Raw genomic sequence first — 13527 nt, forward strand, 5'->3', positions numbered from 1 at the left:
TTTGTACTCATTACTCCTTATCCTATGCACCTGTTTCCCATCTTACAATTTGTACCCATTACTCATTGTCCTTTTAAACTGTGCAGTTCACAGTTAAAAAAAAAAAAAATTTCAAACACAGTTAACACATCAAACTGGAATTCAGGTTGCAGTACACAGTGCTGCTTAGTMTCTGACCAAAATAGCCAAATGATGCCCCAGATTTTTTAACTGAGGTTATAAATGCTCTTGAATGTCCACAGAAAAGCCAGAAACACGRGTGTCTTTCTGATTTTTTTATTAATAAATATCTTAACAGCACCAATGATATTTGAACATAATCTTGCAATGCTGTGCATGGTGGTTGCTTGGGGACAGTGAGGAGACATGTCTGTATTTTCATGTACAGGTGATCATATCCTCCTTTTGTGTTTCTTGYAAACAAAGTCATCTCTTCCATATTTAATATCTTTCATAAAATTGATCAAATCAATACCAAATAAGAGGAAAATGCTCATTTTATTTTACTGCCTCTTTTGGTTTAAGGTGACTCAGCAAGTCTCAGGAGTGCTACACTTAAAATCAGATGTTACGGTTCCTTTTAAAATGTCTTTTCTCTGCATATATGTGTGCACACATGTTGAAYACAAGACTTATGGCCACCTTAAAGTTCCATGTGTCTGAATGTACATTAGCATGAACATTTTGGACAACAAAACCAGGGAAAAGTATTTCTATACATCAGAGATCTGTACATGGATAAGCATTTATACAAATATAATCCACCAAATATTGGCTTCTACGTACAATTCTGAAATATGGTGATTCATTTAGWTTTCCTAACCTTCAACCATGCTGGCACTAAGAGGAACATTTCAGGCTGCTTTTAAAACCCACAGAGTACATTTGTTTTACAAGGTGGGCACAGATTTCTCTTGTTGTATTTGCACTTTACTTATGCATAAATTAAGTGGTAAAGTGAAGCTTGAACAACATAGTCTGTGGTGTAGTAACATCAGCAACTGCGAGTTCCTGGCCGTCCACGAGCCCCAACTCTAAAACAGAAATTAAAGCTTAATTAATTTCATTAAACCCATGTGCTTTGCCTTTGTTTTTTCATTTCAAAAAGCCAAAGATAGTTAGGAATGCTATTCCCACAAACTGTAAATATGATGAAATAAAGCTGCAAACWGCTCATTGGCTAAATCAATATTAATCTAATTTAACCAGGAAACAGACCTTGTTGAGAAAAATATATGTAAATTCTACTGAAGTAAGTTTAATTTGCAGCAGTTATCAGGTTGCTTTGTTGCAATCTTCTGTGCATCTGACTCTTACTTTAAACAATTGATCTACCTGAGAAATATTGAAGTAAAACTGAATGTGTATAGAATGTAAAAGGACAATGAAGCACATTCAACTACATAGTGCAAGACAAAGCTAAACATTTTCAGAACTTGAAAATCTACACCTGACAGCTCCATGATACCTTTTAGCGTCTTGGAAAGATTTGGCCTTGTTCGTTCTTCAATTGAAGCTACTGTCTGCAAATTTAAAAGAAAAAAAAAAAAGGCCAAGTGTTTTTTTTTTTCAAATTCAGTAAATTCAAGTAAATTCAGATGGTTAAAGACAATTATGTATGTCCAGATTACCTGTAAATAAAGTGTTTTATTTCCCCCATACATAGTTGCTGTGATTGCAGGAGATTTCATTTGCCTGTATGTAAAACATTTAAAAACAAAMAAACAAAACAAAAAACAGACAATCCGGTGAAAAGTACATTTAGAAATTATCTTTTTTAAACACTAAACTAACAAATTATCAAATGCGTCAGAATGGTTGCACACTTACAGTGAAGCATTATTTGTCAAGTAATCCAGGATCTCCTGCAATTTAGCTGATGGGGAAATCTCAATGTTTTGGGGAAGCTGGCTGCAGGCTGGACAGTTCTCCTACCACAAAATAGCACAATACATATTATGTTAAACATTATTTTAGAAATGCTGCTAGTAAGGTCTCAAAAGTGTTTGTGTTGTGGTTCTTTTAAGTTTTAGCTCTAGAAATATTAAKAGTTGTAGATATTAATGACAAAACCCATTTCCTTCTGAAGTCTGTCACTGTTTGAACCCCAACAGCACTTACGTATTTATGAATGACATAAATTCTAACACCAGAAACTTTCAGATCAATTGTTGCCATTACCTCTTATTGACAAGATTTGCCTRTGAGTCGTCTTAGGTTTGAGGATCTTATTTTTTAGTTCTACTTTGCAGAAATGGCAGACCAGTAAGGCAGTTTCCACTTTTAAAACTTCAGAAATACTAYTATTCAGTGCTAGAGGCCAATTGATTCAATATTGAGGTCAGAAATACACACCAACGGCATAAATAAAAACTAAGGAAACAACCCTTCAGGCCTCTAATGGCACTAACCTTTCTTTCAGCTTCAAAACTGTATGTATACARTCCATCCACATCATTAAACACCAAGTAGTTGTTAAGAGGAACATATGCACTGTAATGACAAATAAGTTATGTTGATACATGGCATTCTGCTGGAATCATATCTGTTATTAATAAGAAATTAAATACCTTGTGGCTATTTTAAAAACTTCAGTGGCGCAAACAGCTGGAACGAGAAAAACAAACATTTCTTCACCTTCTAGCTCTACCAGACATGCAAACAGCACACAGTTGTACCAAGGAAGTGACAAAATAATCAAGTATAACAATCTATGAAGAGAAAAATAAACAGGCATCTGGTAGTTCTGTGCATTAACACTGTACATTTGACACTAATCTGAGGCTGTGTCAAGACTAGGTACTGTATTTATAGTTTCTATATGGAAAACAGAAATGACACTGTAAGAATAAATCAGACACATTTAAAAATTACTGTTATCCTCCTCAAGTTCTCAATTCCAAAGTGTTGTCCTACAAAACTCTCAAATCAGTAAAGAATGAAATAAGGTCTTTCAGCATACCTGCAATTACTGCATTTGTAGATGCTACTGCTGGAATAATTCGTTTAACCACCCCTGTAAAACAAAACATACAGCTCTAGGTTTTCCAACTCTATTGAGAGACTACCTTTAGACAGAATAATTCCAAAGGGTGGGTCCAAAGGTACTTAAAAGTTTCCAGGAATTTCTGTAACAAACAAGTATAATGGCATGCTGCTCCAATACTTGGGCACTTTTTCATTTCAGGAACAGATCACGTATGTTGAAAAAGARCAGGTATCAAACAAAGAGAACTAATGAACGAACTCTGAAAGCAAGTATTCTGTATTTAGCACTGGAAATTATYTTAAAACTCTGTTCTATTCCTGTTTCACTGGAGAAATGCCWAAAGGATAGATAGCTGGCTTTTYTATTTGTTTAAGTGTTTAAAATGCTGATTAAATGAGTGTCAGCATACTGCRCTTGCATGTGAACAGAGGCACAGATAGCAGTGAGGAACAGATACTAAAGACTTAACCGGCCTTAACTGGCACAAAATGTTCCTATTGCTAAAAAAGACAATCAAGTCTTTTTGTCCCTACTCTTTGACCCARCAAGAGTGGTCACTGTAATGTAAACTGTGGAGCTGCTCCAAGTTAAAAATAAAATGGCAAAAAAGAATGTTCAGTTTTGTCCCAGATAAGTTCCTCTGATTCATCATGAATGCCTGAACATCTGATTTGTCATAAAAATATTTGTGCKGGCACAGGAAACAAGCTGCTTGCTTCTGTTTCAAGGGAGAACTATCTGTTTCTCAGCACAGCTGCCAGCTTAGTCATAACAAATACAAAGGATGCCAATCTAGCCTAGGTGCAAATGCCACAAACTTGGTGAAATGCCATCCCCTTACCTTGGGTGAGTCTGTAGGTAACACCTTTAATATTAAATTGTGATGCTCTTTCTAAAGACTTCTGRTAAATCCACTGTATATGTTCAGGGTCATCTCCATCCAATGCAACACCATCTACAGTAAASAATTTACAGATAAATTGCAATTTAGAAGTTCTACAGAAACACAGCATTCTAAAAACATCCCTTAATTTAAAAGGAACACCCCATGAAGCTATTCAAAGTTGACATTTCAAATAATCAAAGTATTATTTTTACAAACATCTTTAGTTTTAACAYATCCTTATACACAAACTATCTTCAYTGCACAGATTTATAGAGGTTACATTACATGTACCTGTTACAGGTTACATTTTAATTSAGSAAAGACACTGTGCAGTGAGAAATGKGAGCAAATACRGAACTGGAGAGCGAGTTCAAGAAGAGAAAATCCATGTCCCACTCAGAGGAGGCTTAGAATCAATATGACAATCAATCACATGAAGTTAAGAGATAGGTTTTATTAAAAGTATACACCCAACTCAAGTTAATTAAAAAGAGAAATATTAATTTAGCACAATACATTACAATACATTAATTACCTCCAAAGTACAATACATTACAGTATGTAATACTGTACAGTACAATACATTAATTACCTCCAAAAGGTTGTTCCTTTGGCCACTGCAGTATCCTGACGTACTCAATGCAATGCTCTGGCAGTCTGGGCATGGATGCAATGGTGCACATGGGAAAATTGACCTGGTTGAGCAGGGAAGGAAAACCAAAAGAAACCATGGTACATTAGGTATAGTACCAAGGAAAGAAACCAGCAAATCAGAGGAATATGAAAAAATGGCAGTATCACTGGCTGAATTACCTGTGGTGGATAAAGCGCAAGGGTGCACTCAACACATGCTGTCATACCAGGAATAATCACACGAACATTTCCTTTGAAACCTTCTGTCCCTCCATCTATTAGAGGTATGATGGAACTTGGATCCAGGACACCATCTTCATAATGCAAAAATGACATCTAACGARTAAAGGGAGGAGGTCAATTTTGTTTGGTTTGTTTTTTTAAACAAGGAAGAAAAAAAAATCCTAAAATTTTATTCTTACTGGTACACCATAATAYTGAATGCTTAATACAGAGTTTATTTTCTGGGTGCATAATATATAAAACATGACTTAYTTGTCAGTGCACAAGACTTGATCAACCACCTTTAACCTCCACCTTCTCCCCTTCACCCCCTTGAAAAATGTTATTGTTTTATTTTCTTATTTTCTTCTGTTACATCAGAACAAATGGTTGGTTTGTTTGAAGGATTTGGAGGGGGTTGATTCTTGATTTGTTGTATGGCATTGGGTTTTTTTTTTAATATAGTTAAATGTTCCAAATCATTGTTTTATAAACAAATTCATAATGGTAAAACTACCTGGTTATTTTTCAATTGCCYGTTTTCTGGTCATTGAACTCTGTAACAGCACAGCTCCAAAAATGGCWTTTACAAGCTGCAGCATGATAAATACTGTTTGGGTAGTGAATTAAAAATTTACACAGGGAGCATCCAGAGAAGCTCTAGAACTTTTATTCTTGATTTTCAAAAGCTGACTGCAGGAGGCCGCAAGCAATGTAACCTCACTTTGAAATTACCCGTGCAGAGCACTGCACAAATGTTGGCTAACACTCCTCAAGAAAAGGACAGGTAAWAAAGCCTTGGTTTCATTCTGCTCACAGAAAGAAAAGAGAAGTAGGTACAGAAAGCTGTGAGTTTCAACAGCCCTCATTCATTTTAATGACACATTCTACACAAGTATGTTTTAATTATCTAACTAATAATTAAGCAACAATTAGGCTTTAAAAAGATTGAGGATTTTACCAGCATGCCATTTATCCATCTTCTTGCAATTATAGAGTCCAGCCCACAAACAATAATATGAAACTCTAGGGAGAAAAAAACATTATTCAAAATCTATACGAATGCAAACTTCCTAAACATGCAAASTATTCTGACCATAACAGGGAGAGTAGCTTATCTCCCCTAGACTACACATTTCACAGATCTATTCAAGTTTTGTCTATTTGTTACTTCTATTTCCAGAATACTGAAGAACACTAACATCATTAAAAAGCAAACTACCAGGAAAAGCAGTGAGCAGCAACATCTGGAAGGCCCCCTAAAGAACCAGTGGGTGTTTGGCAGGCACACCAATTCCACTTACGTCGATAGAAGCTTTCATCCATGTCTTGAATCTTTTTAAAATATCTGAATGCAAGCCCAGTAAAGGAATATGTTTATATTTAATTTTATTGTTTTCTATTTGCTAACCTAAAACCAAAATATCTGATTTATTACTGTAGTTTTATACACCATTTTAAAAACTATGTGATTTGAGATACAAATTCCCACAGCTGAAGCTGTAACATCTCACAAAACAAATAAATGGCACAATGTCATAGCCACAAAGAGGAGAAAGTTCAGCAGGTGAAATATTTAGGAAGCTCAAAACATGTGCTCTCACAAARTCCTTTATCAGTAAGTGCTGCTCTGTATTTATAAACTAATGCCTCCTACCAGTACTTACTCAAAACTCTCTAGTGAATAATTCCAGTATCTCAGTGAAACAATATTGTACTTGAATAAAAAGACTCAGTGGAAAAATACAAAATCGTTTCTGAGCCTTTCTCAGGCAGATTCCCTGTATGCTAATGGCACAGAGAAGGAATTCTCAACTCACCAGCAGAATGAATGTGTTCTTTACTATGTAAGAAAGGATGGCAGCAAAATACTTCAGATGCTCTTACCACCTACAGAGTTTTCTAGGATTTTGAAGCCTTCAGGGCTTCTCCATGAAAGGATACGGTACAACAGCACAGTTGGGAATGCGGCTGTTCAGGAATTCTGCTGCAACTTCTGCTTTTGGTCGCCCYACATCCTTCGATCTGSGAAAAAACCAAGCAATTCCAAAGGCATTWTTTTAGCTGATTTTGTCTTTCTGGTCTCTATGCATAGCAATACTGAATTAAGTGGCTAATGGTAATCTCAGGACAATTTATTGATATGGATAATAATCCAACCCAAACCATTCCATGATCCCTGTAAAGCATCAGATGTGAGAACCTCAGAATTAACTACAGCTTTCAACACCAAAAAAAACCCAACGATTTTTCACGGTACTTGGATGAAAAAGATAACAGAACATCTGAGATCTCAATCTGTATGCATTTATTCCTTGGTGCCACCTTTTCCTTTAGTCATTGGCTGTACTGTAATGGCAAGGAACATATGCTGATTTTCTTCATGCCACAGATCCCAAAACAAGAGAGAATCAATCATATGCAACATTTAATTATGAATACTATAGTGATAAAAGGTACAGTAATCTTTAATGACATCTTGTCCAACCAAAATAATGATCATATTAACATGTTTTGATTAGGTACATGTGAAAAAACAGAAGCTGAATTCTGAAAATATAAAATACCACTCACCGAAACAAAAACTGCCGATTGAGGTTAGAAACATCTATAGTATCCATGTCAATAACATGGATCTGTCTAAAGCCAGACAGTGCCTGGGAAAAGAGAAGGTCAGCTTCATTTAACAGGAAATTAAATGCTTACRGAGCTCCAGAATTCACTCCACATGCCAAAAAAGCAACCTTTGGAGGAACAAATGTATTTGTTCCTCACTGCCTGTGCAGACAGGTACATGGCCATTCTTTGTTCAAAGGTGTTTTATTGGGCTGCTAATGCTGGTATTTAGACAGATGGAATTAATAACATTCCAACAGTCAAAGACAATGCTCTCCAGAAGGCAATACTGCTTTATCTAACTAATCCTAACACAGGGAAGCCAACAGTAGGTTGATCTATAAGGGAAACTGCACTATGCCCTCTCAACTGGGGAAAATCAAAAGGGTCCACTGAGGGAAAAAACACAGAATTTAAGCCAACACCATAAGCACTTCCTTGCTTAGCGGGAATAGAAAAACCAAGTTTAATTCCTTTAAGATGGTTCTTTTTAATTCCTTTAAAGGTTTTGGACATTCACAGTRGGCCTAAATGAGTCTGGCATATCAACCCTGAAACCCCAGTTTAAAACAASGCAGCATTCCTCATGGCATTCARTGCTGCAACAGAAAGCAAAGACAARAATCACTTTGCTATCTAAGAACACACTGACAGAAACTCTGAGAGAAGCTCAGCCTCATCTCTGTTTGCATATAGGCCTCACTACATCTGGCAAATAACTTTGCAGTAAAATTGCCTTAAAACTGTATTGTGGGTCTGATSTGATTAAGTAGTAACATCAGTCGCACACAAAGGAACAATGTGAACTGCAGTTAAAGGGAAATAAACGGTGTAAAACAGTGGGTTTAGAGAAAAGAAATGAGTTGTGATGTTCTGAAGTGACTAAAAAAASCTGAGTCATGTGCAAAATATGATTCAATGTTGTTATATATAAGACTTTGAAACTTTTCACTTTCTGAACAAAYAGAGCTATCCCATGCATAATAAGGGATGGACAGAAATCCTTGTTCCTAAAGAGAAACATGGGAAAGTACAGTAGTAGTCCAAACTACCAAACTCAAATAGGATCAGTACACTGAGACAAATACGACTGCCTGTGAGGATAAAACATCGCAATAAAAGGATAATTAAAATATTGCGTTCCAAACAACACTTCCTTGTACCATTATGTGCATGTTTTGTTCTTAGTTGAGCTCATTTCTCTTGATTGGAAATTAGGGAAAATCACCAATATCAGACTGGATCTAAGGCTGCAGGTGAACTTTTGGCTACTCTTCATAAAGAGCAGCCTGTTGTCCCTCAGGATAAGTTTTGAGACAGCTGAATAAATAACATGTGACATATAAAAATACACCCTTTCAAGTGCATTCTTTATGTTTACTGCCTGCATCAACATGTAATTTACATGTGTTTATTAGCACTTAGAACTTCAGTAGCTACATACAACCAAAACTGCAAAATTAGGTGATTGAAAAGGATGGTTTTGTCATGGAAAGAAAAACAGAGAGGAGTTTAAGAAGCAAAGGGCTAAAACTGAGTAATTACCAGGTTTTTCAGGAGTTCGCATCCTAATCCTCCTGCTCCAATAACTAGTACTTTACATGTGCTTAACAAAAAATCCAAGGCCTGCAGAAAACATAAAACAAAAAATTAATACAATCTGTCCTTTGTTTCATAACTACAAACATATTACCATAAATTTTCAGTGTCTAGTGAGTTACAGATAAAGCAAATTTGCATTTGCAGGAGTAATTACATATTGGACTTTAATCAGTTGTTGACTTTATATAGCTCCCATATCCCCACTTAGAGAAAATCAAGACCTTTTCTGATACCAGCATTCTCTTTATGTTACTCTTGACCATGAAAAAAACAAGGTCATTTGGTTTAGGGAAATAATGCTTTCCTTCTTCAAATATTTCACTGATATATATATAATACAGAATAAATCTAAACAAATAGGCAACTTTGCTGGACAAAAATAACTGAAAACGTTAAATACACAACTGCTTTCTGTGAACTGCTCTACTAGACCCCAGCCTCCAAGTAGAAAATAATGGAACARTACATTAAATAGGTAACAGGAAAATACTTTCAACCATAAGCTCTGAAACAAAATGYACAACAAAAGAAGAAAAGCAGAATAAATACTTAAAACAGTCTAAATTTTGCTTTTCCCTACTACACATCTTACCCAGTTCTCCAAGTACTCATGTTAATGTTAATTTTCTCTTTAAATACAATAAATTGCTACCATATCAAATCACTTAAAAATGGAGAGATAAATGCTGCTATTTTCACGAGAAACTTCAAGACAGCATAATGCRTACATTGTTATATATTTATATATGATGACAGCAAGCTTGAAGTTGACAGTGTACAACTTAAAAATACAAACTTATAAAAAGAACACAACATGTTCTTCTAGGACCATAATGTTCAGTTGATTTAAACAAGGTTTTCATGCAGTTTTAGTACTCACACATTGCTGGTGATCAGTTAATTAACCAGTTTACATTAATCTGCAACACACTCTACAGATATTTGATTGAAATTAAGTGTTTCTCACTTGAGTGCCTGGCTCGAAATCGGGATGTGTGAATGGTCCAGATCGCTCGAGGAACTTCTTTACATGGTTCCAGCGACCTTCCCAGTCTCCAGAGTCCCCACACCCACCATCAACAGCCATTCTGCACAGAACACAGTAAATTCAACTGCAAAATCAGAGAGAAAAAGCCACACCTCCAACTTTTCTATACACAAACCACCTAAATTATTGACCGTTCATACAAATGCATCTGCATATTCTTTATGCCTGTAAGTTATGCACATGAGCATTTGCATGAGTTGGTTTTATTTGTGGAACTAGAAAGCAATAATATAAATACACAYATAGGGGAAAAACAACCCAGGCATTTCAATAAACCCACTGATTTAACTGTTACTAATAAAAGTTGACCTGCAGTGAAAAAAGGGCCTAGTCTTATTACTTCTATTTTCCTCAAATTTGAAGAGGGCACAGAAAAAAAGTTTGTTCCTTTAGATTTTAAGGATAATGGCTTTTTCATCAGTCAAGTCTTGTATCTTTTTTCTGACAGACTTATCAATCAGTAACAGCAATTTTGAGGCCCAAATAAATTACAGTAACATGCCCCAATATCATCCTCTGAATCTTCAGGGTMGTTTATTTAAACAAGTATTTTAAAAATACATGAATCTTCAACGTTCTTCACCATCAACTCGTCCTATGGAATTAAAACTGTCCCATTTTTCAGTCATCCTTGARCCTGTCAGCAGTAACAGTCTCACTTCAAAAAAAAAAGGATTATTTGTAGTATCTCCCTTTACATTTTCAAGACAGAATTTTACATCAAAATAATCCACTACCCTTTTTCTGCTTTTGCAGGTCACTTTTAATAGTACATAAATATAGATTTAAATCATTAAGATACTGCAATAGTTCAAAATCAGCTYTCAAGTAATTTTCTAATATAAGATCAACACCTACTTCCCTATTACACAGGACTTCCATTTAATAAATATAATTATGTTCTGTGTTAATATAAAATGAAGCTCATTATAAAAGAGCTCTGCCAATCCTGAATAGGAAAGGATGTGCCACCACTGATAAAGTGCTCCTTTCTCCTAGGAAGCACTATGAACATTTGTCTAATAACTGTTGGGTAATGTTTAGAATTAATTATAACTTCCTGGTAACTCATCTTAAAATAAAAGGAAAATGTGATGAAAACATCTAGAGTGAATTCCTTGATCTTTACAGAATTCAGAACTTGGACAACACAGTATGCCTATAGCAACTTAACTTACAGGCAACTGATTTTGCAAAAGATTTTCAGTAACAAGGGCAAACTTCTCTAAACTGCAGGAACAAACGAATCATAATTCACCTGTGGTRTCCCTGCTCATGGCAGTGGGTTGGAACCAGATGCTCTTTAAAGTCCCTTCCAACCCAAACCATTCTAGGATTCTACGATATTTTGATTGAAGACTGAACTCTTTCTTGTTTAACTGTTGAGGGAAGTTACTTGCCACATGAGCAGTTAAATAAGACCTACAAAAATTATTTGAATTCATAAGGGTCTTTTGACCTGAAATGCACTTTTGTGCCTYCTCCAGTTTTCACAATAACGTGAAAATACATGTATTTCACATAATGGTCAATGGTGTAAAGGAATACAACACTCCCTCTGCAGAACCTCTTATCTGTTGTACACTAGATTTCAGGAGGTACATTAAATAGTTAAGCAAATAAAAACAGTCAACAGACACCACAAAAACTGCTTCTATGGCTATTATAGTTTTTAGCTTTGAGTGCTGAAGTTGTGTTTGGTGACTTTAAGAATTTTTTTTTTTAATTCTTTTATATAGTCCCCATAAACAGCCATTATGCAGAAGCACTCCTTCTCTGTTTAGATCTGTATTTTTCTTCCTAAGTGATAAAAATGATAAATTCTAGTTTCACTTTTGCAATTATAAATACAGTTTGGTTTTTAGAGGGTTGGACATCGTGGAGATCTGAAAAAACATCAGTAACTCAACCTGAKATTAWATGTTTTATTTCAGAGACAGTTTTCTTAAGTGTTTCTTTTTTGTGCTATTACAGCATGACCAGGTATCATAAGAGTTTAATAACATTTTCACTTATTTCATCGAGTTGTTTTCATTTTAAATTTTGCTTAAAATATCAGAGCACCACAGTCCTTATATTGCTTTAAGCTCAGGCTTTTCCCTGCCACCTTCGCATCTCCAAAGTTCCATGCTTTKGGGGGATTTGGCATGCATTCCACCCACCCAACATGACCAGGGAATGTTGTGACCCTCATCCCAACACACATGCACTGCCAGTGCCTGCCTGGCGATCCTGGGGAAGAGGGACACAAGCACATGGAATGGAGCAGTTAAGGGATGGAAGCAGATGATGTTRAAGATTTCTCAACAGTAGTTTTCACAGCCTTTAAGGCAGGTGCGTAAATTTTAAGAGTTTTAATGTGCAGAGAACAACTGTTCTGCAGTCTGGATTTTTTAATTTTCAGCCAAAACTTTAGTCACCTGCTTCTAGCCTAGAGGCCCTCCCAGGTCCCTGACCGGCAAGGCAGCTTTTCCTATTCTTGTCACCAAGCTTCAGCACACCATGCCAAGCTCCGAGCCCGCGACCCCCGCCCCGCTCCGGGGCAGCCCTTCGCTCCTCTCCCCCATTCCTCGCCGCTCAAGGGCCCTGCCCCACCTACACCATCTTTCCTGGGGCTCCCTCCTCCCTGMCCTTGCCTCCCGCGGGTCCCGCAGCCTCCTCCCAGCCCTCAGCTCCTGCGGGGCTGCGGCTCGCCCTCACCTACCCCCGCCCCAGCAAGCGCTGCCCCTGCCCCGCTCGCCCGCAGCCCCGCACTAACCCATCCGCCAGCAGCTCCTCTAGCCTCCTTCTTTTCTTCTCCCTAAAAGAGAGAGAATAAAAGAAGGGTCAGTATCGCGCTACAGAGACCGGGGAGGAGGGAGAGGGGACCCCGGGCCCGGGGCAGGGCCGGCCGAGCACACACATACAGGGCACTTACGGTTCCTCACCATCCGCCATAGTTCCCTCTGCTTCCCACAGTGCCCCGCGCGGGGCGGGGCCGGGCCCGCTGCGCTGATGGCGGCCCGGGCACGGGCTGTGGGCGCGATAATCGCCACGGGTACACGGTCACGATAATAGCCACGGGCACACGGTCACGATAATCGCCAGGGCACACGGTCGAGAAAATAGCCACGGGCACACGGTCGCGATAATAGCCATGGGCACACGGTTGTAATAATAGCCATGGGCACACGGTCTTGATAATAGCCAGGGCACACGCAGGGAACCCCCCGCACGCCCCCGATCCCTGAGACAGAGACTCCCTCCCGCCCTGCCTCCCCGGCACCGAAGGGGCACCTCCTCACTTTCTCTGATGATCACACAGTCATGGCATGGTTTGGCTTGGAAGCGACATTAAAGACATCTTGTTCCCCACTTTGCCGTGGACAGGGACCCCTTCCCCTATCCTGGGTTGCTCCAAGACCCGTCCAGCCTGGCCTGGAACAATTCCAGGGATGGAGCCACAGCTTCTCTGAGCACCCTGTGCCAGGGCCTCTCCACCCTCACAAGGAAGAATTTCTTCCTAATACTTAATCTAAACCTACTCGCCAT

General features: G+C 37.9%; 1 protein-coding gene across 6 annotated transcripts; it reads right to left on the reverse strand.

Annotated features, from left to right (window-relative positions):
• Positions 1-260: 260 nt before the first annotated feature.
• UBA3 (ubiquitin like modifier activating enzyme 3) lies at positions 261-12987 on the reverse strand. 6 transcript variants are annotated; one of them, XM_057366364.1, is made up of 18 exons: positions 12914-12987; positions 12755-12796; positions 9916-10036; positions 8892-8972; positions 7305-7387; positions 6675-6755; positions 6035-6078; positions 5692-5756; positions 4689-4844; positions 4468-4570; positions 3831-3944; positions 2963-3016; positions 2571-2607; positions 2412-2493; positions 1831-1931; positions 1632-1695; positions 1469-1523; positions 261-1034 (listed from the first exon to the last, which is right to left on the reverse strand). In XM_057366364.1, exons 1-18 carry the CDS (start codon positions 12931-12933, stop codon positions 946-948), a joined length of 1392 nt encoding a protein of 463 aa, XP_057222347.1. In that variant the 5' UTR covers positions 12934-12987; the 3' UTR covers positions 261-945. The 6 variants fall into 6 exon arrangements, with proteins under 6 accessions (XP_057222347.1, XP_057222351.1, XP_057222352.1 ...); XM_057366368.1 differs by having other exon boundaries at positions 12903-12961; XM_057366369.1 differs by having other exon boundaries at positions 12924-12941.
• Between the last annotated feature and the right edge of the window lie 540 nt (positions 12988-13527).

This window comes from Malurus melanocephalus, unplaced genomic scaffold (assembly GCF_030028575.1).
Source record: "Malurus melanocephalus ecotype Western Australia unplaced genomic scaffold, MMel_1.1 scaffold_64, whole genome shotgun sequence".
In the NCBI taxonomy this organism is placed as follows: domain Eukaryota; kingdom Metazoa; phylum Chordata; class Aves; order Passeriformes; family Maluridae; genus Malurus; species Malurus melanocephalus.